The following is a 27,085-nucleotide window of genomic DNA, read 5'->3' as shown; positions in this document are numbered from 1 at the left end:
CAGATCTTTTCAGCTTGCACGAATGGCAGAATCATGTTGGTTGCAAGGGACTTCCTCTTAGTCCAGCCCCTCAACTGCAGTTCCAGTTAGAGCGGCTTCCTCAAGGCCCAGTCCTGTTTGGACAAGCATGGAGATTCCACAACATGAGTTTGTGATTGACACGTAAACTGTGCCAATAGTTTCATACTATGTCTGGAATCTATTAGAAACATTATTTCCTTGTGAGCAGATGTTTATATCTTTTAAAACCGAGAAGAGGGTACCAAAGTAACATCTGTGAATATAAATTCACTGAAAGGAGACATGCCAGAGAATACAGACCCTTAGAGAAAGGAAGGAGACTTTGGATACCATCGTGAAACCTGACAAATGGATAAGGTGAATTCATGGAGGTAGTTTGTATTTGTTGCTTTTCTGTTCTTGCAGAAGCTTGATGAAGCTCTTAACCTCAGCCTCCAGCTTCTGGCTGTGGCTCCGAGTATGTGATAAGAAAAGGAAACAAAAGAATTAGCTCTCAAAATATCTTAAAAACCTGGTTGGCCATAAAAAACCCATGAAACAGCTCATAAGCTATTGTGTTCTGGCAACAAGATAGAATTTCTCTTTTTGTATTACCAAAATGGTTAATTGTGAACATAAATATATTGAAACCAATACCATAAAATACAATACATCGGAGATTTGAAATACTCTGTGAAAGCAAAATAGTAATTAGTTGGCCAAACTAACTGATTTTTAAGCCAGATTTGGAAAGTAAACTGGCAATATGAATAATAGAAAGACAATTCTTGTTTTTCTTTTTTGTGTTGTTTCAGAAAAGTTTTGAGCAGATGCTTTTTCCATGCCATGATTGCCCTCGAAATCATACAGCAGCTGTAATCACCCCTGCCTCTAAAATTTTGGCAACCATTAGTGTGCTATTCCTACATTTGTATCTTCAGCAACTCAACGGTTCACCCTGCAGCCTTTTTGTAGCTGTAAGCTGTGCTAACTGTATACAGTTCTCTTGAGAGTGGTGGCAAACCATTCCTGGAACAAACTGATATAATTCAAATAGATTCTCTTAGGAAAAATGTAATGGTATTTGTGTCTTTTTTTTTTCTTCTCCTTTTTCCCACCTCTCTTGTTTAATGTGGCAAATGAAATAAATTTGTGCTTTCCATCAGTGGCCTTTGGCTGAGGTATCTCTTGCCTGAAAAAAGGATTTTGAATAGGAAAAAGGAAGAAATAGTGTAGGCAATGATTTTCTGAGCTTCTCTGTTGATACAAAGGCTGCTCATCAGGCAGAGATGACATATGATGCCTTAAGAGGCAGTGCAACAGGGCTGTGTATAGTAGACCATCCACTTGGGAAGAAAAAAGGAAGAAGGACTGTCATTGACTATGGAGATGGAAATGAGACCTTATAGTATTGCTATAGTATTATTGTTACAGAATATTACAAAACAATACCATTACAGTTCTCAGTACCATGTTCCACTCTGTCAACAGCTTATCAACATAGCCTTACCCTTACCAAATTCAACTTACTGCTGGGAACATTTTACCCTTAGTCACATGTTCTATGTAAAATACAATGTGTAACAGAAATACTAATTTCAGTGAAACCCATCCTCTTCTCAAGGCATTACCAGCTTTCAACTAAATGCATATTCAAAGGTCACGCTTCATCTTTGTATGCAGTAGTTGTATCACTCCTTTCTTCTCCTTAGACACTGTAGAATTTCACCTATCAGACTAAAGGTAGAATATTTCAGAACAAATGTTTACATTGCAATTATGCCATTGAATATATGCATTCCCAGGAAAAATGCTACTTGGTTTTCAGGAAGTCCTATTTTTAAGATGCATTCTGCACTTTTTGCCCAACCATGTTAATATTAATGACATTCCTTTTATTAACCATAGAAAAGTCCCCTTTTTTCTTCTGTCTTTAAGATTGGCTTCGGAAAGCAGAACTGGTATATGTCTCTTCACTCATGATCTATCCCACTTTAGAAGTCTGTTGCCTTAAAATGTTCTTTTTCCTTCATTTTATTGCAGGAATTGCATGAATTGCAGTGCTGCACAGGACGTCACGTACTTTATGGCTCTTTATATGTGGAGATAGCTATTGACTTCACATTTTCCATACCAAATTGATTATTTGGTGACTGATAGTAGTCTGGGTTTGTAAACGTCCAGAGAGCGATTGTCCCATTTTTCTGTGTTGTCAAATGACTTTGTCACTGGTGTTACGTGGCAGTTGTATTTGTCATGAATGTAAACTTCTCTGTCAGAAGGATGTGAGGGGATTGCTCATTGTCCTATAACTGTAACAGTGAATGATCTTAAAACTAGGTGCTTTTTTTTTTTTCCACGGGCCCAAAAGCACCACTCAGCACTGTGCAGCTGGCCCATGAATGCTTGCAGCAGTTGGTGATTTTTATGCACCATCTGTATCATGCATCCTTTCTCCTTGATTATCTTGTCTTCATTTCAGCATGATTTGGTAGTTATTGAAGTCAAGTAAATACGGAAAAATTATGTATGCTATTGTTATATGTGCATAACACTCATCTGAGAAGGATTTGTGTACTGAGAAGAATGACAAAATGAAAACTCCACATGTTTTAAGAGCTCGCACTAAATAGCAATGAATGGAATTGTGGGAACTCTGAGTTTTCATAATTTCCTTAATGTTGTGATTAGTACTCTACAGAGCATTGTAAAACCATCTATTAATCGTATCTTAGGCAGTGATAAAGATGGCTCTGGAATGCTACCTGTATTGCACATCTCTCTTGATGGAAGATTTTGTGAACAGGAGCTGGAACAGTGGCAAAAACAAGTGTGTGCTGCTCTGTCATTTGTCACTAGTAGCAGCCGTATGGCAACTGATACTTTCTTAAATGAAACTTTTTCTAGTGTAGCAATATTATTAGAATAGGTTCTTTAAGGTGTTTGTATTTCTCTATTACTAAACCATTTCTATTTTAAATTAACATCCAGATTACAGATACTTACACTAATTTTGTCACACTGGTTTCATTCAAGCAGTTCTTCTATTTATTTTTGTCTGCTGCTTTCCATATTTTCTTAGCAATTTTATAGCATTCTTGCAATTTTATAGCAGTGTTTCTGTTTTTCCTAAGATATTCCAGAAAAATAATTTGTGTACTTGGAATCTGATTTTTAATTCATAATCGTTGCTTTTAACTAGTAGATAATTCTCAACTGTATTGTGTTATGAAATGATTTGTATGTGAATGTATTACCAAGCTTTGTAGGAGGAGGGGAAAAGTTAATTAATGCTGATACTTCTGAAATTATTTTTGCACAAACTGAAAATTGAACAGTCATTCTCCATCAGTGCTTTGTAATACCTTTGACACACTACATTTCTGAAAACAGCTTCTGTTCTGGAACGTACACTTTGAATCAAAAGAAATAGCATGCATGTGTGCTCCAAACACACTACACAATCGACGCTACAGAACTATTCAATTGATTCCTGCATTTTTCAACTGGTAGCTTATATTCTTTAGTATATTCTTATAGTTTTTTATTCTTTTTTCTTTGCTTGCTTAGTACAATAGCAGTGTTATAGGGAATGTCACTAGGATGTGCCTAGTGTAAAATAATCTCTGAGTTTGCTCTGAGCAGCATTCATATTAGAGTTCATTATTATTTTGGTGCTTCACTGTAGCAGGGAGCATAGCATTAAGTAAGGCCAAGAAAAAGGAAAATTCAAACTCTGCTCATAAAATTACTGGAATGCAATTCATGCATTCTGATGTCTTCAGGGAGTATGTTAATAACATAAGTGTTCCCACCCCCTCACTCTGCTTGTGTTTCTTCCACATGCCTTTTGGAGCAATGATCTCTCAGGCTTGAGCTCCATAAATCCCTCAGATTTTTTTTTTCTCTCCATTTGCCTTATTTTGAAGGATTGCTTATTGCCTACATCTCACTCTTTCGTTTGCATTTACTCGTTCGTAATTTAGTAATTGGTTGTAAACAAATCATCTGGAGATGTAGTTGATGACAGAGCATGAGACAGTTTCCTGATGCGTGCCAAGTACAATAGTTAGGTTCTGTATGAATTCTTGAAATCTGTAGATCTTCTCTACCTCTGTGTATGATGAGACACAAAACAGGCTGCAAAGAAGCATCGGAAGAATTAACTACTGATAATTTAAACAGAATGTTATTAGAAATTATTACTTCCATGCAAGTATGTGCTGTCCAAATCCACTTTCTCTGTACTCTTACTTAGTCATTACCCGGTTACATTTGTGTTACATTTGTTACATTTTTTTTTTTCCCCTCCCAGAATCTTAATCTCTGCTATTTCTTTAGTGACTTTACAAGCAAGTATGTGGCCACACAGAATCACAGAATGGTTTGGATTGGAAAGGACCTTAAAGATCATCTAATTTCACTGCCTGCTTCCAAAGTCAGGGACACCTCCCCCCAGATCACGTTGCCCAAAGCCCCATCCACCTGACCTTAAATACTTCCTGGGGTGTGGCATCCACAGCTTCTCTGGGCAACTTGTGCCAGCGCATCACCACTCTTACTGTAAAGAATTTCTTCTTAACATCTCATTTAGATCTACTCTTATTTATTTTAAAATCATTACTTCTTGTCCTATCGCTACGCTCCCTGATAAAAAGTCCATCTCTAGCTTTCTTGTAGGAGCCTTTTAGGTACTGGAAGGCCAGTTTAAGGTCTCCCTGGAGCCTTCTTTTCTGTTGGGGCTGGGTGCTCCAGCCCTCTGATCATCCTCGCGGCCCTCCTCTGGACTTGTTCTAACAGGTCCACATCCTTCTTGTGCTGGGGGCCCAAGAGCTGAATGCAGTGCTCCAGGTGGGGTCTCATGAGAGCAGAGCAGAGGGGGAGAGTCACCTCCCTCGACCTGCTGGCCATGCTTCTTTTGATGCGGTCCAGGATATGGGTGGCTTTCTTGATTACAAGAGCAAGTTGCCTGCCCACATTGAGCTTCTCATCAACCAGCACACCCAGTTCCTTCTCCTCAGGGCTGCTCTCCAACCATTCTCTGCCCAGCCTGTATGTGTGCTTGGAATTGCGCAGCCCTCATGCATACAATAATTTTTGCATTTTGATTCTATGTTCTTTCTAGCAGCCAGAGTATAAACAAATGCTTTATCCATTTTTTTTTTCTATACACACCTACAGTATTTTTTCCAAAATGCATTTTTATTATGTTACTCTGCCTAACGCTGTAACTCCCTTTGATTTTGGTCTAATTCCTGGCCTGTTATGATGAGTAATCAAGTGTCTCATTCATCTAGAAAGATTGCTGTATTTATGATTTGATTATCTTCCTTCAGCAGCTCAATTGCGCAATGTGACTGCTTGCTGAGGATTCCTCAAAGCAAGAAGAAATATGCCACTTTTTTCCTTCTCTTCCTCTGGAACAGTTTGTGGAGTCATATTTTGGAGAGTGTTCTATCTGTTGCCTTTTTTTTTTTCTCCTGTCATTTGATTGTACAAGATTCAGAAATGGATTAGAAAAATATGTTTTTCCTAAGTAAACAGGGAAGAGGAGTTATCATCTGGTTCTCAGCTTGTTATAAAATCACTTAAAAAATAATTAAAAAATACCAATTTTGAGAATTTGTTTGGGATCATTTTGGTAGAACTTATCACAGTACAAAGTGTTTAGGGGAACTTTATGTTTTTCTTACTTTATTATTAGAATAAATACACTTTTTTTTTTGCCCTATTTCATTTTGTTATTGATAATGGTGTCCTGAACCTTTTAAAATCATCAGAATGGTAAATATGCAAAGAATATTTTGATTATGATTGAATGTGATGATCTATTGAGTTTCATGCTTTTTTATTATATCCTAATGGTCAGTGGTTTTGATTTATTAAATACCTTTTCTGTCAAGCAGAGAAGAAAAAAAAAAAAAAAGGAAAAAGCTTATGCAAACATGCAAACATATTCCAAAGGTTTGTATTGTAAGTGAGAAGGCTTCTTCTACAGAGCCGAAATGATGGCCTGCATTATTATTTTTTTTTTGGTAATGTAAGTGCTACTTTCATTAGATGTAGCCTTATTCTAGTTGGCTGTCGTTCTGTACTAGGACCAGATCCTATTCATATGTATTTATAGAACTAAGTTTGTTGTATAACTATTGATTATATTGATATCTGTACCAGAAAAATGGAAGATGACAAATTTGACAGAACCTTATTTAAAAAGAATTCCAAAGCTAGTGTTGGAGGCAAAAGGTCTGTAAGATTCATTTCTGTACCAAGCAAATCTGGAGAAACTTTGAAAAAGAGTTATTAGATATATGCTTGAGTGTGTTATGTTAGTATATCACCAACATAGACCTGTTATTATCAATAAAATATACTTAAATTTTCTGTTGTTGGCAAGGCTTTCCAACAATCACTGTTAGAAAAATGAAGGTCTGCTGCAATAAGAGAAATTGTCTTTTTGTGAACTTGTAAATCAAAGAGAACAGGAAAAAATAGAATATATAGTTATTTTTCATAATAAAGCAGTGCACGGATTGATCTTATAATGTTCAAGGAACTGTGCTGGATCATGTGTCATCATTAGAATAAATTATCTAGAAAGCAGACTGTCTTGATTTTTTTTCCAAACATAATCAGTATAGGAAACCTTAGCATTCATTATATTCGGTTATAAATAATTTTGACATAACGCTTACATTTTGAGTGTCAATGTTTTGTACTCTTTTGTAACAGAGTAGGAGTGAAGAAAGTTTGCAAGGATTATGTATTGAGATTTGGGAGAAGGTTAGGTAATGAATTAAAAATAAAGAAATAAAATCTGAATGATACTAAATAAACATATGCCCATAGTATTTTGTGAAGAATAACACTATTTATGTTACTCAGTACAGTATGTTAAAGCATTTTTTGCATACTATGTGAAAACATTAAAACAAGTGACAACTACAAATGCAAACTACTTTACATTCCATAAACATAAATCTTCACTGGGTAGAAAACAAGCTATCCCTCTCCTGGCCCCCTGAGTTGTTCTGTATTTCATTGATATGTTTTACATACACTTAAACAATCATCAACATTTTCAGTTTAGTTCTATTTGTTTTGGTTCAGGTTTAACAAAATGTTAAAATACTGCTTCAGGTTCATTTCTGGCTCAAGGAAAAGTAAGATTTTCAGTGAATTTTTAGAAGGAGTTAAATTTAACTCACTTCATTAAAGGCATAATTCAAAGCAATGGCTTTAAATGCTCCCATTCTCTTGGTTGTGATCTTAATATGCATTGCTTAAGAAAAACTGTGAAACATTTTGTCTAGCAGTTGTTGCTGTTTATTGCATATATATTTTTTGTGTATTGTAATATGAATATGAAAATATATTTTTAAAGTCTATTCCAGGTTTTGACAACACAAATGTTTTTATATTTATGCATAACTGAATTTCTTTAAAAACGGAATTCACCAGCTCCACCTCAGTATTTTGTAAAACTATCTAGTCTTGTTATAAAACTCTCAGTGTTAGGACTCAGGTCAGCTATCATAGGGCCTTCCCTAGCAATAAACACCTGGATATCTATGTGGTTGATAATTTAACATCTCACAGTTATAACCTACCTTCCTGGGTCCTTTAGAATTCTTGTCATCAAAAAGTTACTCTGCATGTAAGAGTGACATCAGTATCGTCTAATATCAGATTTATGAGACCGTTTCTGCCTTAGAATTTTCTGTCTTCTTGTTGCCCCTTGATCTGTGAACCTGTAGCTGGTTGCTAAAGGTCTTTAAAATTCTCTTTGGTGTTCTTCTCTATGTAAAATCTCCTATTTTAGCAAATTCAGCTTCAAAGAACTGAATCAATTTCTGAATATCTCAAGGTAGATGATTGTGTTTATCTTTGAGACATTCATGGGAAGCCCTTACCCTCCACTTAGCTTCTGCTGCCATTTAGGTTTTAATTGAAAAAAACAACACAGACTTACAAATGGGGGTCATAGAATGATTTTGTTTTCCTGATTTAGTGGTGCCTTTTCATTTTGTGAGTAGCTTCAGCTATGAGGAAGTGAATCGTTTATCTTCTGCCCATCCTGTGGAGCTGAACTCCAGCACCATCCAGACTCCCCTTTGCCTTTCTAGATCAATCTGTGTTGGGATGTGTCATGCTGGAACAAGTCTGTGAGACTGGCGCTCAGTTTTTATCTGTGACTGGTCCTTGGCCAGATTCAGCAGAAGCGTTCCCAGAGCAGGGACTCCGGCAGGAGGCAGCTCAGAACCACGGAGAGCTCTTCGACTACCAGCGTGTGGAATGGCGGACATCTCATCCTTCATGATGTGGTTGCTACAGTGAGGCTGAACGGTTCAGAGATAAAGGAAGTTGAGTGGAATGGCTAACAAAAACGATGCTGAAAATAGGAATGAAAAGATAATATCTGGTATAAAAGAGTAGGGAGTAGATAAAAGAAGTGTAACTTGCAAGTTCAAGAATAGTGCGATGCTGCTGAAGGACAGCTAAACATAGGAACAACTGACCATGAAATAGCTACATCTGTATTACGAAGTGAACAGGGTGTTCACCACAAAGGAAAACACTGCTTTTCTCCCAAATAACAAGTCCAAATGCAAGGATTCTAAGAGTATAGTGGCTTTGTAAATAGTATTGTAAACTTGCATAGGAAATAAGAAAAACACAACTGTATTTTTTTTCTGCAGTTTTAACCTTTTTTTACAACCCTATTTCAGACTCCACATTACTCTCCTTGTTACCATTCTGAAATACTTGAATGGTGTTTCATTATAATTAACTGTGAGAAAATACACAAATTTAGCTTTTAAGACCTTCCTTAGAATACGGTATCCATATAGTTTTCATAATTACAGACTTTATATGACATCAGTCATATTTTTATAGCAGTTTATAAAGTAAAGTAGCCCTTGTTTAATATTTTTTTTCTATTGGTAAAGTGATTGGTATAAACAAATATAAATACAATGATCTTGCATATTACCAACACCACCATGATAGCCAATTTATGAAGTACTAATAGCTATGTTAACAACAAAAATGAGAATTCCAATTAATAGTGTAATCTTAATGCTTGCTATAAACAGAATTAAACAAAAAGCTTCACAGGTGCTTTAAGCTCAGCAGATTTGAAAGTCCTTTGTGATTTTCCCATAATATGTTGCACCAGTTTTGAGAGGAAAAGCTGTTGGCAGCTTTATCTGAGATTTTGACTTGCAACTTTCACAGTCCTGGTTTATTCATAGCCTTGCTGTTGTAGGAAGTTCTTTGAGTGTTTCAGTTCCTTCATTTTTAAATTTAGAAAAAATAGATCACAAATCAGTAATGCACTTAAACATAGCGTGGCCAAGATCAGATGAAGTAAGCAGTCTGGTTTTGGTGGCATGGAGTTCCATGAAAGCTGTACAGCAGAGTAAATTACACAACATGAACCTATATGCTGATACAGATAATTTGCTTCCCATACTGGAATTAACTCATTAGTTGCAGATCAGATATCTCTACTGTCTTTGTGGTATGTAAGGTTCAGTGTCCCATAGTAAAAGTTTTCTATCTATAAAAATAAAACAGTGTTTAAAAGAAAAGTGGAGTGCCAAGGGGAATTTTTACACATTAAGATACATATATTGTGGCGTAATGGAATTAAAGTTAAGGCAAATACTCCTTTATCATATGGCAGTATTAGTATTTCAACAGTCTTCAACTTTTTTTTTTCTCGTAAAAACATGGTAGAAAACAGTCTTAAATTAGAAGATGGCGATACAAAGTGAATCTATAATATTTCAATAATGATCACTGCAGATATTTTTTGTCTGATATGGTTAAATCAAAATCTTATTCTAGCATTTCTTTTACTTTGTTGTCAAATCACCCAGTCTCCAGGTCTCCTGAGTGTAGTAAGGAAGGCATTTAGCTCAGTTCTGTGACTCCTTTTCAAGCTTCTGAGTATGGTATAGCATTTCCTACACCAGGAGTTTGGAAAACTTCTTGGTTGCAAATAGCACTCCAGTTTACTTGTGGCTGCCAAGTGTCACGCAGTTTTGCATAACAATTACAAACTCAGTAGCTTTCTTCTCTGTTTTCCAGCTTGATTTATAAACATCCAGCTGAGTTGTGAACAGGCTGCTGCTAAGTTTCTTGTCAATTAGATGTTGCATATTGCTTTGATGACAGCCAAAGAAGAAATATCCTACGTCTGATTTTGCTTCTGATGTTTGCAGCCATTAAGGAATGGTGTGGGGAAGCTGGTGGCAGAGAAGCAGTTTAAAGTTGATTTAGCACCCAAAGAATGGAGGGATCAAATACTAGCTAAATGTTGTCCATTCCTGCCCCTGCCACTCTGTTCGTTACCCAAGGTAGTGTGATTATACTGGCATTTGGCAGCTGTGCTGCCCCCAAGCAACATCAGTATCCCTCACCATTATCTCCCATTTCTGCATCTGGCAAATATCCATTCCTGATGGTGAGGAGAGGTCTTTGGAGAAAAAAAATCGAAAGTTAGGCCATTGTGGCTAAAAGTTGTCTGAAAGATTATCAAGCTCAGTAAGCATTTGTGAGTACATTTTAACTGGCTAGAGTGCCTTGCAATCCATTCTTCTGAGATTTGATAGCTAATGTGTAGCTTACATGCAGTTTAAATGCAACTTGCGTTTTTGAATCACGTTGTGACCAGTAGTTGGTCATGCTGACATAGAGGCTGTGGGTTAATATAAATTCTCAGCTGCTGGAAGAAGTCAACCAGCAGCAGGTTGCATTGATCAAATGTTCCGCTGAGTCTTGTTCTGATCTCTTCATCTCTTCAAAATACATGGCATAGTAGGTGGCTATTGACCATGTTAAGATTTGGTATGCAGCTTGGTAGGCTAAGAAGACTGGTCTTCTTTGCTCTCGACTTTTGCTGATCTCTAGTGGTGTTTTACACAACTGTGGGTATTAAGTTCTGTGCTCTGTTAAGAACATAGTAAGTTCTAAGTTCTGTAAAGAAAAGGATGGGCTGTTTCTATTCATCGGTTCTTACCTGACTAGTGCAAGCCAGAAAACTCAATTCTTTTCAAACTCTTGAGTGATTACTATATTTTTGTAAGCGTTTTTGAAGCTTCATTTTAAATGGAATGAGTGACAGAGAATCCATTATCTCATTACATTAACTGTTTCAATAGTTAATTCCTTTAGCTGTTATACATTTACAGATGTAGACCGTCCTTTCCCCTTTCTCATCAGCTTCATTTGTCTAGGTTAAACTCCTAGACCTTGGATTTTGTTACACGTTTGTTTGCAAATGCAAGAAGCAATTCATCATCAGAAATTGTTTCATTTTTAACATAAGTTACAGTGTCCTGCTAACTTTCATTTCTTTTACTGTATTGTTTCCTCAGACTTAACACTCATTCTTCCTATTCTCTTTTGGAATGAGTTTTTTTCAAGGGCTATCAGTAGATTATTACTGTGGAAGAAGATCATGCTTGGTGTTTCAAGTTTTTATAATTCATTCTTGGCTGTAACTGTGCTATGTTAGGGTTGTATAGTGTTAATTCAGTAAGCAAACAGGAATAAATAAACCTCCTCTCTTACATAACTGTCCTGTTCGTTTACTAAGATGACTATATCTTATAAAGACATTTGATTAGTTCACATAAGACAATTTTTAACCTTGTTGTGTTTCTGGTTAATGTATTATTTTAATAGTTAAAAGGAATTGTAAAACTGAAGACTGTTTTATCCATTGCTTAATGAAACAAGTCTATATATATAATTTCCATGGAGAAGCATATTGTTCCTGCAGATTACTCTCCTCTCTTCCTAAAAGAAAAATCTCCAATTGCTTTTTGTCTAAGTGTTTGCAGAGAACCTTAAAAGCGTTTGAAAAGCAAGCTTTATTTCTCTTATCCTTTTAAGGTACAGTCCCCTCTTTTGTTTAACATTGCATCAGTCGTCTACTGAAACTTCAACAGCTGTCTGCATGGATAAAATGCTTAGAAATTACTGCATCTTTTTTCAAGCTTTCAAATGTAGTATGTTATAAAATCTTTAATCACTTGTTTTTATTACCTTATCTAAAACAGAGGATTGCTCGATATTATCAAACAGTATCTGTTTAGATGGTTGATGATATCCCTAGTTCTAAAAAGTTATTACTTTGGTTAATTCTGAACTCTTGTTAAACTATTTCAAATGCAGAGTCCTATATACACTTTCATCTTAAAAATCCCAAGCGCTGTGGGTATATCTTTCTGCCAGGGAGTTTGTTGTGGTGAAGATCAGAAATTATAGTATTTGAAAGCTTCATTATTGAATAAATCTACACTTGCAATGGAATTCAAAAAGATGGTGAATTCCATTAAGAAAATGTTTAATTAGAGAATAATCTGTTGATTGTGTAAATAATCCACTCATCTCACACTAAATCATAGAGGAGTATACCAAGAGAAAATTACATAGATTTCTCAGAGAAATCCACAGAGATATAATGTTAGGCTTTTACAAAAACAGTAGTAAAGATGAAGGTGTGGATGTAGAAGTAAATAGTAAATAAGCCTCATGATTATGTTTACTTATGTCCTGTGATACATGTAGATAGAAGTTGAGAAGAAAAAAAAGATGCAACTTTATACAATAATTAAATGTACGTATGGAATAATACAAAATTTATGTCCTTGTTCCAGAAAAGGTATTAGAAAAGGAAGTGGCTGAAGGCACGAATTCACAGTGACTTGTCCTGCAAGGAAGAGTCTTAGATTGGAGGAGAGGCAATATTAGTGCAGTTCCTTGTGAATTGCATCTGTTACCCATCTCAGGTTCATGATGATATCACAGATTTATAGAATATCCCCAGTTGGAAGGGACCCACGAGGATCATCGAGTCCAACTACTCGCACCACGTAGGTCTACCAAAAAATTCAGACTGTATAATTAAGTGCACAGTCCAAACACTTCTTAAACTGACAGGCTTGGTGCTGTGACTACGTCCCTGGGGAGCCTGTTTCAGTATGCAACCACCCTCTTGGTGAAGAACCTTTTCATGATATCCAAATAGTGTGACTGTCCCAAAAACAGATTCTAATGAAAATTAAGTGACAAAGTAGAGAGGGGTTGTGATGAGAGTCAGAATAATGTGCAAGAGGAATTGTTTTAATTTGGATACTGGACTGTTAGAATAGGCTAAAGTATGATAACACCAAGTGTAAGGATTAAAAACAAGTTTCTGTTCATAGAACAGGAGCTCATCAATTTGAAGAGATATATGTGCAAAACGATTTGGAGCTATTATGTCCTCAGAAAATGGTTGAGGACTGCTAAAAGTAATGGAACCATGAAAAAGACAAATTCAGTCCTAGGGTGCATGAGAGAAAGCAGGTCTAAGAGAAAAGGAAGTACTTGCTTCATAGAACGTATTGGTAACACCTTGCATGTTATGTATACAATTGTGATTCCTGATGTTCTGAAAAGATTTAATCTGAAAGGGAGCTTGTCCAGGATGCAGAGAATTTGCAAGTCTCTCATAGTGAAGTGCCTGTTCTATTTAGACTAGCATTTAAGTCTGAGCAAGGGTATGGCCGCTTTCTGTAGACATGTTCTGGGTACAGAATAAGACAGGAATTGCACTCTATAAACCCAGTTCATACTAGCACAAGAGAGCTCTAGTATAGATATGCTAAGTATGGATTTAGTTTGGAGATTAAAGACAGCCTTTAAGCATTAGAAGAATGAGTTTTGGAACAGCCTTCCAATAACGTGTTAAAGCAAAACATTGTTGTTGTTTTTTTTTAAGTGGAACTTAATTGGTTTATAAACAGGTTTCTGTGACAGGTTACCTGAAATGCCAGGGTGTAGATTGTGACTGAAAAAATCTTTTCTAAACTATTTACTACCTAGCTGAGATTATGAACCTGATGTTTTCATTAAACAAATGGTATTTAACCCTTCATGAAGAATACATTGTACACATTGTGAATAATATTTGCAATCTGTTTGCTTATTTGTATCAAACACTACCTGGTCATTTTAATTCTAAAAGGATTATTTCTTTAGTCTCCAGCCCTTTGTCAGAAGCACTGCCATCACATCATTGTTACATAGGAACTGGAATTGGCAATTTGGTGTTTGCTTTTTTCTTTCTCCTAAGAGCAGAACAAGTTAATATGGTTAGACTAGTGTGCTTTTCCAGGTGAAATCTTAAAAATACCAGGTTAAATAAATCTTATTAAGAAAAACTAACAATGATAAGAGCGTCCAGTCTAAGTTACATGAACGGGAAAACTTACTTTTTGAGTGTTCCACATTTAGTGATCAAAAAGTCATTGTGCTAATCCTTAACAGTGGAGTGAATTTCGTATTTCATGCTCTGAAAAAGAATTTTAGATAATTTACATGTCATTAAATATAATGGTGTATGTATTAGCTCTAATGATGCATGAGTTTTACTTCATGAGTAGTTTTTTTCTTTTCAACTTATGTAATGTACCCTTGAAACCAGGTCAATAAGTAGTTGAGCCAAAAGTACACTTGCTTAGCTTGCTTTGAACTGAGTCTAAAATAATTTGAAACTGTACGTTGCCAAGGAAAAGGCTATAATGCTATTCTAGGGCCATAATTCTGACTGGCAACCAAAAACAAGCAAAGCAGGAAGTCTCCACTCTATCACTGGATTTGTTATTGAAATCATGTTGGGAACAGTAAGTTAACAAGGACCTTTAAATCATTGACATCCTTTCACGCAAAATGATGCTATTGAGTTATTCAAGTTTCTGATTTGTAAATATCTTCTCCAGGAAGACATTATAGGGGGCAAGGTGAAGAAAGCTAGTATATAGTTTTTTCATTCATTAATTGTTTTGCTGTAGCAAAGGAACTTTGATATGTGTGCATATTATTTCTTCTGATGGCAGAGCTACACCTCAATCTTTTTTTTAAACCATTTTAATTAAGTTAGTGTTCTTTTACCGTTTCCTTTAGTAATTTTGTAAACACTGCATTCTTTCATTTGAAATAGTGGTTTTTAATCAAACCTTTCATGCTAATTTGACTACAGAATGTTTTGTACGCTTACAATGAATTGTGGCTTACAAGTGTAGTGTGAACAATTTGATTTTTAAGTCATTGAAGCAAACATTTATTTTTATGTAAATATTCTGTCTGATTTTTAATGGAATCTAAATAAATTTGTGACACTAACCACTTTTTATGTGCTGTGCATTTGCCAGTAAATACAATTTAATTTGACTTCCTTTCTCACAATATTAGTTTCCGTTCAACTGATGCATTAAAGATTGTGTATTCCTAATGATTTATAATAGCAAGTACTTATCAAAACTTTTTTACTTCATTAAATAATGCATTTTATATTGAGTTTTTATAATAAAGCTACAGGGTTAAATCAGATAGGTGATACTTTACTTTCAATTTAATTTTAACTTTTGTCATCCATTTTCTGGGTGATTGAAAGTATAGATGTAAGCATACACTTTTCCACTTAGAACTTGAACTTCAGTCCATAGGGGTTTTATATTAATTGCGCTTGCAGGTAACTGATTTAACTCCAGGCTTGCTTTGCTTACAGCAACAATCCTCTGTGGTCTGGGTATGGCCTATACTCTATATATACACTTTTTATTCGTGCTGTGATCTAAAAGATTATAGAAGAAGCCACTATTCCTAGAGGCAGTCCCACACTTTTACCACGTTAAAGCAAAATATGTATTAAGCTTTCTTAGAGATCTCTAGAAGATGATATGCTCCTAGCGTGGGAATCTGACCTTGCTTTCAAACAAAAAAAAATCTGTTCATAACTCATCTTGTCATAGATGCATTAAATGGAAAGGCCTGAGAGAGGTACTACAAAAGTTTTCCATTTCATTAGTAGCATTCAGTTTTTAAATGGTTTATCTCATGTGCCATCTTACTAGTCTTAAGTGGAAATTTTTATGCCTCTTTCAAAATTATACAAACAAAAATCTTCCAGCAAAATAACTATATTTTTTTTTGCATTTTAAAATATTTTTTACCTTTGAATTTTTCTATCTGGAAGTAAGTGCTCTGTGCATAGGTGAGTTTGAAAGTTAATGGGGAGTCTTTTCTCTAAACTTGAAATGGAGTTGAAACAAAAGAAAAATCTAAGTGAAAGGAAAAAGAAATTAAGGTGAAAGAAGGATTAAGCAGAATAATAATTTGGGAGAATGTGGGTGTGGATAGCATCTCAGAAGAAACTGGGTAGATTTCCAGCTTTGAGTATTGGAAATAGAGGTTATTTTGGAAATTGATTAAAAAAGGCATAAGGATGAAGAGGAGTGAGAAGCACTTTTGGAGATTTTGAACGTTTATCTGTTAGAGCTTAAAGTTTGTTCTGGATAAAATGAGGAGATTCTTGCAGTCATTAAGTGATGTTCACCAAGTAGAAAATGAAGAGGTGATTTTGCTTTTTTTTTTTTTTTTTTTTTTTAAGGAATGCAGTGCTTGTCGATGCAAGAAGGTATTACTTTTTAAGCGTTTTTGTACTTTTAATAATAATGCTTGTCAAACTGGGTTTAGTAGTTTTAATGCAGAAGAAACCAATTTCTAAAAATTAGATTTCTGAGCTCCAGCCTGATTTTCAGATCTGTGAGCATAACAATGCCACATAGACTTTACTTGAAATCCCCCCTCTTTTTTACTTTTTAAATTTTCAGTGTTTCTTTGTATCTGTTTCAGTAAGTGCGGTGGAAGGATAAAGAGAGAAGTTGTGTTGTCTTACAATTTTAAGCAAGAAATAAAATTTTGGCTTTACTTTCAGATGGGCATTCCAGTGGTCACTAGAAATTTTAAAGAAAGATATATAATGGGTCGTTTGTGTAGAAACTATTGCTTACAGTCTTTGCAGTGCTTGCAGTTGCTTAATTGGTGTTACAACTGCTTCTGGGCCATTCTACGTGCCAATATATTGTTAGAAATGGCAATAACAGTTTTGTTACAGGGTATTAGTCATGTTATAAGACAGTGGAGAAGAGAGTTCATAAAAGCGGGAAAAAAAGAAAATTAATTTATAATTGAATAAAACTCTTTGTTGTCGATAAAGGAGAATATGAAGTTTACCATGGAATGATGTTTGATGTATTTTAAGGTGTGAAACGACACTTTAACTGGTAAATATTTCTCTTACAAAAAGTCATGTTTATTCTGACCATTTCAAAGCCAGAATTCATGGAATATTCTTTTTGTAGTTCTGCCTGAGCTCCGTGTATTTAGTGTGCAAAGTTAAAAATGTTTTCTTTTTCTGTTTGACAGAATGTAGCAACATTTTCAGTCATTATTCCTGAATGTTAATGACAATACACTTAGCTTAATTGCAATCAAGTGTATTTTTATATACGAGAATTATAATTTCTTTCTTTTTTTTTTTTTTTTTTCTTTTCACAGAGTATACTTCAAGAATGATACAATGTTAATGCTTTCTATGTACAGCTCTGTAAGGATCTTCTCTAAGGAGTTGCAATAAGACAAACACTGAGAATAATTTTTCTCCGGTACAATGTGGTGAAGGAGAGGAACTGAAATTTGTGCACTTTTTTGTACAGGCTAAGGACTTAAAATGTTTGTTATTTCATGAGCAGAAGCAGTTCTGGAGTGAATTGAACATCTGAAAATGCGGCCATGGACTGGTTCCTGGCGTTGGATTATGCTCATCCTCTTTGCTTGGGGAACTTTACTTTTTTATATTGGTGGACACCTGGTACGAGACAGTGAGCACCCAGATCATTCTAGTCGTGAATTATCCAAGATACTTGCTAAACTTGAACGTTTAAAGCAGCAAAATGAAGACTTAAGGAGGATGGCAGAATCTCTCAGGTAGGATCTGAAAATAATTAAAACTGTTCAGAATATGGTTGTATGAAATATCAAAATTTAAAGTTTTTTTTTAACTTCACATTTAGTATATTTTAAAGTATAAGACAGTGTTTTAATCAGTGTTATACGTGGAAGTATGTTCCAAAATGTTTAAAGAAATTAAATAATGTTTTACATTTAATTTTGCTCTAACATAGAGTCATTAATTAGTGGTGTTGAAGTGCTGTTGCCACAATATCAGTCTTCTGTAGGTGACTGACTTCTCACTGTCAACAAGTGCAATTGGTATGATATTTAAACCAATTAGAACAGCTAGCAACTTTTCTGTTTCTGCACGCAGTAACTGGAAGCATTCATTTTCAAAGTGGTGAGAATTTGTTTAGTTTGTTGAAGATATATATGAACTTGTTCAAGGGGGACAAGCGCAGAAGCTTCATATGCTATAGTAGGAAACCAGAGGAGCAAAACTCAATACAATAATGTAGGGAATTGAATGGTGGTATTTTTTATTTATTTATTTTTTGATCTCTAAGTGAGCTGAATTCATTTACTTTCTCTACCACAATCACATACAGGCAATTAATAAATACATGTGTCAAAGTGGTCTGACCGGAATAACCTGGGCAGACAAGGTAGACACGGGGCACTGGCTATTGAATCCTCATTGTGTCTCCTGGGTTCTTCTTGGTTGGCAATGGGAAACTCGTTTTGGACTTGCCTTTTAATACTTTTCAGAGGCAGATACCATTTTGGGGCTTCTACCTCAGTATTTGGCTTTGCCCTTTATAAATCATTGGAAAAATCCGAATTGTACACATTTCTTCATTTTTCTTCTTTACTTGTTCTACAGTTCTAGTCCTGTTCTTTGTCTTGATATTTTATCTTCAGATCAGTTTACTTCTCCTCTTCATTTGAATGAAATCACACATTAATTCTGTAGCAGTTCAATGAATACCTTTTCTTTTAACCCTGTTCCTTTTAACTCTGTTCTGATATTTCTTCTTGTGCCTTCTCTCTTTCATGTATATCCAGGGCTATTTGATCGGCTAGGCCATGAACTGACTTCCGCATCTTACTGAAATATCTTATAATTGCACTGTGTTCCTGGGTTCTGAAATGTGCTGCATGCTGACAAGACTTCTTACCTTAGGCTCTGTGTTTTGAAAAATGTTTTGGATATGTTAGCCCTGAAGACATACCTCAGCATTCATGCAGTGCAGCACAGAGGTGCACTAATGCTGCTGACCTAAGCAAAGGTGATTTTTACCTAGAGTAATATGGCCGTGAATACCTGAGTGGGCTGTAGTTGACTAAATTCAGTTAATTAATAGATGGTAACAACTACAGTGGCCAAAAGTTAAATATTTTTATTGATGAAATGGTGTAATATAGAGTATGTTGCTGTAAAGAAACATAAGAAAGGTCCTGTATTTGAATGTATAACAACAGCCTTAAATTCATTCAATATTAGACAGTATTAGGCCACTTTAGGGTTTCTTGTCTAAGAGGGGAAATGTTTGGCCCTGAATGTAAGATTACCACTCTCATGCTTTCAGCTTCCCACCTTTGGCTGACTTGAATGAGTGGTATTGCACAGTCATTGAAATATGACCATTTCAAATTACACAGTAGCTAGGAAAGAGTAAGTGTTCTTGATTTTACAGATGGCAGGGTACTCTTTTCCTTTTAAGGAGGAGGCAGTTGATTCTGTGATGCAGACATAAAATAAAGTATATTTTAGGCAGTCACGATTTTCTTAAACACCTTTCTTTTTTTCCTTGATTTTTGTACATTCAGAAAAATACTGTATTTTCAGTGCCAATTTATAAATAGTAGTTTATACCGTAGATAATTTGCCATGATTTATATAAATAAAACCATTAGTTTATTTCTAATCTAAGCATGTTAGAACAGAACATTCCTTCTCTATACTTCAGATAATTACTGCAATTTTCTAGAATTAAAGTAGTGATCCCAAACTGTCTTAACTGGACTCAGTACAGCTTCTGTGTGAATATGCTGCTGAAAGACATTTCTGAAACCTTTCTTCCTAGTGGCTCAATGTAACCCCAGGAAAATTTGAAACTCTTGCACAAGAAAACCTGCAATGACTTTCAAGACCTATTTGAATAGCAGTACGCCTACACGTTCAGTAGTCAGTGCTGGCTAGAAATGAGCCATCCTGGGACTGGAAAGCATAGTTTTTTAAAGGAGGTGATCTGAGATTGGTGATGTACTAGACTCTGAAGGGAATAATATATCACAACGTAAAGCCTTTTAATTATTTCTGTTGTGCCATATCCACAACGTTGTTTTTGTAGAAACTTCACAAATAGGGTTGAGATATGTTTCTTGGTCATCCTTCCATATTATTAAATCATAAAAGTGATAAAGGATTTCCGTTTCTTCTTTCTATGTTTGCCAAATAGAACAAGCAGTGTTAAAAGTTGCTATTGGATTTAAAATAGCCCATTTTTAGTTTTAAATATGGCTATTTACAATGAGGCAGTAGCCAACAGACTGTGTTTTCAGTATGTGTCTGTCTGAATAGATATTAAAAATAAATAAATAAATAAAATTAGAATTAGAGAAGACAACTATTACTCTAGATATAGAATATAACATACAACAGAGTTAAGCTAACTCATGAATTTCAACATATTTGAACAGTAATTCTAGGTTAAAGTCACTAGGAATTTAAACACAAGAGTACCTAGCTGGAGCACTCTTTTATTGCTGCAGCAATAAACAGGAATCTGACTAACTTTATTAGTAAACATATTTTAACATAATTAGATAAAACTTGTCCGTGGAAAATAAGCCCCAAGTAAACTTATTTCAGTGGACAAAGAGGCTTTGTGAATGGCAAAAAACCACCATCATATCTAGCTGTGCCATTAATAATAGATAGGGGGCAATGGACAGAAAGCAAATATAAATACAAAAAATGTATAGTTTAATAAAATTAGAAGTCATTGAAACAATTTCCATTTGGAAGTTAGAAAAAAATGGTGTTTGATCTTTAATTACATGGAGACCTTACTTATATGGTAAAATACGTTTCAATGTAGCACATTTCATTTGCCCATCATTTTCCATTATCACTGATTCCTGTGGCTTCTCTGACTTCATACTCACATAATAAAAGAGCACAGTCCCCTGAGATGGTAGAAAGAAAGAGCTGGACTGTGCATGGATGACTGAATGTCATCCATGCAGGCCAGCACATGGCAACAAGAAGTGATCTTTCCACCTTGTACGCATGCAAAATCAACCTTTTAAAAGTTGAGACATGCTGTATCAATGACAAAACTTTACAAAACCTTGCTTTGCTCTCTTTTATTTTATAACTCTTAAAAATGCATTAGATCTTGTAATTTTTCCCTGGTTGCTTTTCTCCTATGTGGGATGTATAGGGTGTAGAATTAGGGTTTAGGTCAGTGAGAAGTCTGTTTTGTTTTGTTTTGTTTTCCTAACATTTGCATGTTTGATTTCATAGTGCCTTGCAATAGTGCAAGTTGGAGCAGTCCTATCTTTGAAAATTGCTTGGATTTAAGATATCGCTTTATTAATTAAGTGCTCTTTTGTATTGCACCTCTGAGGCTTCACCTCCTTTTTATAGTGCATTTGGAAAGCCTTAGGTGAGAAGTTAATGTCGTTTTTTATTTTGTTAATATGCTGCTCTTTAAAAACTTTACTTGTGATCACAGAAATATACCAGTGATGCAGAAGATACATGAAATTAAAGCTGTTTTGTATTGCCTGGATTTTAGAAGTTATGTGCATGATTTTTGCGACATAATGAGATTTAGAGAATTACCATAATCCTAACATGTTTATAAACAATATTGGCGTGAGCAAATCTGGGTTAATTTTAGAAGTAGCCTACATCTCATTAGTGCAAAATAGTAATCACATGGAGTTCTTTTCTAAATTTTACTATTCTGTTTCTAGTAGAATTGAAAGAGCCCTTCATGAACACTTACTATAGATGTCATAGGACTTGCAGCAAAAAGGGAAACCTTTACTACAAATTTTGTTTTTACTTAAAAGAGACTTGCTAAGGAGTAATAATCCAGGCAAAGTATTGCATAATGTTGTTTCATTATCATCCTGCACTGTAGTTTTACCTGAAGTTCGAATTTACAAGTAGGATTATGATAAGACTGCTGAAGACCGTTGATGTTGTGTCTATGTGATACAAGGCTTTTACAAGGAGAACTTAAAAAGATTACTTTTGTGATTTCTGATATTCTTAAATGGAAGCTGGAAAAGTTGTGTGTATGCTTTCATCTATCCCCTAGACTTCCTTTTTACAATAGATTAATGGTTCATAATATTCACATACTCCTTTGTATGTTGCTGGAAGACATTCACATTTTTATCTTACGTTGTTTGTTAGTCGTACCCTCTCCTGGCAGATATGCCTGGCAGTGTAGGAACCAGCAATTTCAGAGTTCTCTTCAGGGAAACAGAGAATCTTGTTAAATGTATTCATACTGTGTTCATATTACTAATATGTCACATTCCATTTATATTTAAGGATATATATTTACTCCCTTGAGTCTATTAAATACTAAATTTTGTGGAAAATGCAATTGTTTTAATAAGTACAATAACCTATTTCTTATCTGAATAGGAGAAAGTGTTACAAAGTGGAATGGGAGTGAAAAAGGGCAAAATGTAGTTTAAAAAAAAAAAAACACAACAAAAAACAAGTACTGGTATATCTAGACACTATTTTCATATTTTGGAGTGTAGCTTCAGAGCAAAGAATTACAATATATTGATTTTGAAAGAGCAGCATGACTGCTTTAACGTTGTCGGAGCTGAGGCTGGGACAGAATCCAACCTCAGGATCAATTAATCACATGCAAATCTATTAAAGCACTTCTGTCAATTACTCTGAGCAGTTTTGGGCCCAATAAGCCTGTAGAACCTGGTAAGCATTTAAAGGTACTTGGATACAAGAATTTGTTTAGGTTGACAAAATTTAAAATATTATTTTAAAATATTTTCTATTAACTCTATTTAAGTGTCTCATGTTCAAAGCTGAGGTCATCTCACAGGGCCAAGGAGTGAAGGAGAAAATAATTGTCTTATGTGGTATGCATCTCTGGTCTTTTTATTTTGTTTTATTTTGTTTTATTTTATTTTATTTTATTTTATTTTATTTTATTTTATTTTATTTTATTTTATTTTATTTTATTTATTTTTGGTGCAATTCTGAACTAAGGGAAGGGACACATCTTCAGGGGATTTAAATCAGCACTGATCAGGGCCATGCTGATTTAAATTGACTAGGGAGCCTGTTCACTCTTTATTTGCAGGTAACCTTGAATATTTTCTTTCAGTTTTATTTATTGAGGATGTTTTTATCTTAGAAGGGTGAAGTGACAGCTTAAATTCCCTTTGTTTGTTTGTGTGTGTTAGTAGTCATTAATAATCAAACATAATTTCCTTCTTGTAGAAAGAAGAAATGCCAAACATAACATGGATTTAGTTATTTATAGGCCTTCCAGTGCCACACAAAGAACTCACAAAGATATAAATAAAAGAATGAGAAAATGTGTGAGCTTTTGAAATCTTACATTTTTCCTTTTGCTGGTAAATTAATGTAAACTTTTAACTACATAAGAAATAGAAAAAGATTAACATTTTTGTAATTATTGGATCAAATTTATTTACAAGCATTTTAGAAAATATGGCAGTTAAATTGGAAGTCACTACATTACATTGCTGAGTGCTTCTTTTTGCTTTCAGAGACTCAGGTTAGAGATGCTACTTTACCATTGTCCCTCTGTTACATAAGGTGATGAGAAAATGGCCTCAGTGATATGGCTAGTGTACACAGGTTTCTTTTTTCTGTCTTGGAGTGCAGCTGGGTTAGTAAGCAAGGGCAAAGCAGAAACTGTTTACCTTTGTAACAATTCCTCTGATATTGAAAGCTATACAGCAATATTTTTATTTGCTATGAGTTTATTATGAAAAAGATCATTTGTATTTACTTCAAAATGGTGGGAAGCGGTATGCAAAAATCACAACTTGTAAGTACTGAGAAAAATAATTCAAACAGAACTGCTATTTGATGTACTATCATGGCTGCCCATGTGAGTGGTTTATAAATCTGTTTATTTTGTATTTATAACTTAATTTACAATGTTATTATAGCAATAAATGAAGGGCATTTGCTAGAAGCTTTCTGACATGTTCTTTTATTGTTGTAATGAACAGTCATAATTTAGATTAACTCACTTTAAACTCAAATCTCAAAAGTTAAGGAGAAAGTCAGTTGTCAGGGTGGATTTTGGTATGAAAACTTATGCATATGTTTTTCAACAGGAGTTCTTATGAATAAGTGTGTGTTATTCATAGGACTGTCTGCACTAGAAGTTATCTGCATAGATGCCATGAGTATAGATAAGGATTGCAATTCAAACACTTTTCCCTCAAATGTTGCCTTATCTCCAACTCAGTAGATGTACTTGTAGAGGGCAGTAACAAGAAAGCTGAGCTCGTTGCAGAGAAGAACCTTTTCCTTAATTTTGAGACTGGATGAAAGTGAGGAAGACAGCAATTCCAAGTCTGATGAGGTAACAGATTAAGAGATGAAACTTAAAAAAAAAAAAAAGTTATTTTAGTTTTATCCTAAAATGATGTAATTTTTTAAAAATCCAAACAACTAGTTTAGGAGAATCCCTCCCTGCTGCCATCTTAGCTTTTTTTATCTGACAACATAAGTATTGTAAACATTTTTATTGCAGTATGCCAAAGCAAGTTGAAATTTAAATGGCATATAATTTTCTTCTTTAAAATTTTAATTATATCAGATAACCACAGTTACTGTGCTTCTTTCATATTATCCATCCATCTGTAGGATCTAATTGCTACTTTAGCAGACTGACTTTATGTTCAGAGGATTTATAGGCTGTCTGAAGATTTCCTGTGGTAACAATTTTGTACCATTTACCTTAACATTCTTCACAAATTCTACATTTAGGGAATTGAAATTATACGAGATAAGCCATTCCTTTTTTCCTTGAAACTTTGCAGTAATTTTGTGGTTAGGTGTCCTATCACAATCCAAAGTGTGATACCAACTTGGTGGATCATAAATAGATTTCGATCTTGTAGTTTTAAACTACTGAAAGAACTTAAATAAGTTTCAGTATGTTTTTAAGGGTTGATTTGTATTGTTTTGTGCATGGCAATACAGTATCATAACTTGGTATAGTATCTTACTATGTATTTGCTTTAGAATCAAATTTACGAATGTGTGGTCTTTGCCTGTTCATTCAGGAGGAGTATATTTTGGGAGTACACATATTTCAGCTTAGAATATTTTCTCTAGTTTTGTCATGCTTGCTTCCTCAGTGCATAAAAATACAGATATATGATCAGTTACTGATCACTCCTTTTTATTTACCATGGTAGAATGAACGGTGAGAGCTTTAAAACCCAAACAAATATCTTGCACTCATTTAATTTGCTTCTAATATGGAGTTTTGATTGTAGATTTTTTAATATAAATTTGTCAGATTGCATAACCTTCTTTTTTACCTTTCCCTCCCTACTCTGAAAAAAGGGCATTAATGCTATGCTTCGTTTTATATACCCTTCTGACGCTCACATTAGATATTTATCCCTTTCAAACATTTAAGTGATAATGGATTTTTCATCAGCACCAAAATTTATGTTGATATTTAACTATCCAGATCTGACAGACATTAAAGTTAATGACAACCTCCTAAAGATCCTACTGAAATGCAATTTCAGCTTTAGGGTGAAGATACTCCCTCTGGCACTTATTTTCTCTATGCTAGAGGCATCTTTGATCTGGCAAAGGATCTCCCCTTTTTGCGTCTTGAAACTCTGAGTATATGTGTGTAGAGAGAATCTCTCTTTATGATCATATACTATTGTGTTTGTGATGAATGAAGAACTATCTTCATGTTCTCTAAGAATTCTGTATTCCTCATAGTTCTAGGAACTTTTCATTACATATCTGCTTCCTCTTTTTCTATGCAAGATCAGCTCTTTAAAAAATCTTTCAAAAAGCTGGAATAATTTTTATCCCTCAGGTCCACCAGAAATTTCATTTTTGCATAGACAAAAGGGTTTATGTTTTTCCCTCCATTCATTTTTAATTCACGAGGTAAATAGAAGGTGGTATCTAATTTTTATTCCTCAACAGTTTCAGTTTATTAATTTGTGGATTCAATTTGAGATGATAAGCAAATCCCTGTAATACCCTCAGGGCTGATTGGTGGCTTACAGGTTTTAGGATAAGTATTTCCATGCTTCTCCTGTGCTCATATACCAGAAATTTCACAAATGGCTGTCACATTTTTTAGTATTGTTTCAGATCACCAGCACTTGAGATTACTAGAATTGTCAAGAAAAATTATCACAATGATGCATTTGAGAAGCGAGGATCTTGCACTGAGTCCAAAAAAATACATTGAAATCATCTTGTGATTATATGTGGGAAGACTAACTTAAAAGGCAGAGTTGCAGTGTTGGAACCCTGGTTCTCTAGCAATACATAGCCAGCATAACAGACTAGAATGATCTTCCTGTGTGAAAATAATAAGTACCCAGAACTTGAATCTTGTAAAGGAACACCCCTCAATTAAGCTTTGCTTGTGTACCAGTCAGTCTAGCAAATGGTCATGTTTATCCTGTTTCTTACAGGAGAAAAGTTGAGCTGCTGCAAATACTGCTTTCATAGGTAGGGCCTAGGATTGTTATCCTCAGTAAGGGGAAGCCTTGTAAACAGCGTAACACTAGGCTGAATCTATGCACTATGTTATATACTTTTTCCTGTGAATCCAAGGTTTTAAAATCTTAATTTATGTTAATATATTTAATTTCTTCTGGTTTAAAAAAATGCCAAGAACTTTATCAGCAAAACAGCATCGAACAAAATGGGAGGAGAGCTGAATTGTTCACACAGATAATTTAGCAAATATCACTTACATTTATAAATCATATAATTTCTTTATTTTCTGTATCCTAGGATACCAGATGGTCCCATTGATCAGGGACCAGCTGCAGGAAAGGTACATGCTTTAGAGGAGCAACTTTTAAAGGCCAAAGAACAGATAGAAAACTATAAGAAGCGGCCAGGAGATGGTTGGTAGATACATTTTCTTTTACTTCTCAAATTAGTTTTGGCATTGCATATCTAATGTATTAGTACTAATTACTAATGTATTCATTAAAAAAAAAAAGCACTACAAATACTGATGCTTTT

General features: G+C 34.7%; 1 protein-coding gene across 7 annotated transcripts in view; it reads left to right on the top strand.

Annotated features, from left to right (window-relative positions):
* Window positions 1–27,085, top strand: part of FUT8 (fucosyltransferase 8) — a 99,378-nt gene that overhangs the window by 29,740 nt on the left and 42,553 nt on the right. For 5 of the 7 annotated variants that reach the window (XM_005019242.6, XM_072039063.1, XM_038179147.2 and 2 more), the window contains 2 exons: window positions 17,401–17,829; window positions 26,849–26,964. In XM_005019242.6, coding sequence (XP_005019299.1) covers window positions 17,627–17,829; window positions 26,849–26,964 — 319 coding nt within the window. In that variant the 5' untranslated portion in view covers window positions 17,401–17,626. Of the gene's footprint in view, window positions 1–17,400; window positions 17,830–24,305; window positions 24,423–26,848; window positions 26,965–27,085 lie in introns of those variants that run through there. The other 2 variants (XM_005019244.6, XM_013099245.5) reach the window with 2 other exon arrangements.

Source organism: Anas platyrhynchos, chromosome 5 (genome assembly GCF_047663525.1).
Source record: "Anas platyrhynchos isolate ZD024472 breed Pekin duck chromosome 5, IASCAAS_PekinDuck_T2T, whole genome shotgun sequence".
NCBI classification, from domain to species: Eukaryota; Metazoa; Chordata; class Aves; order Anseriformes; family Anatidae; genus Anas; species Anas platyrhynchos.
This window is presented reverse-complemented; position numbering and strand designations above follow the sequence as displayed.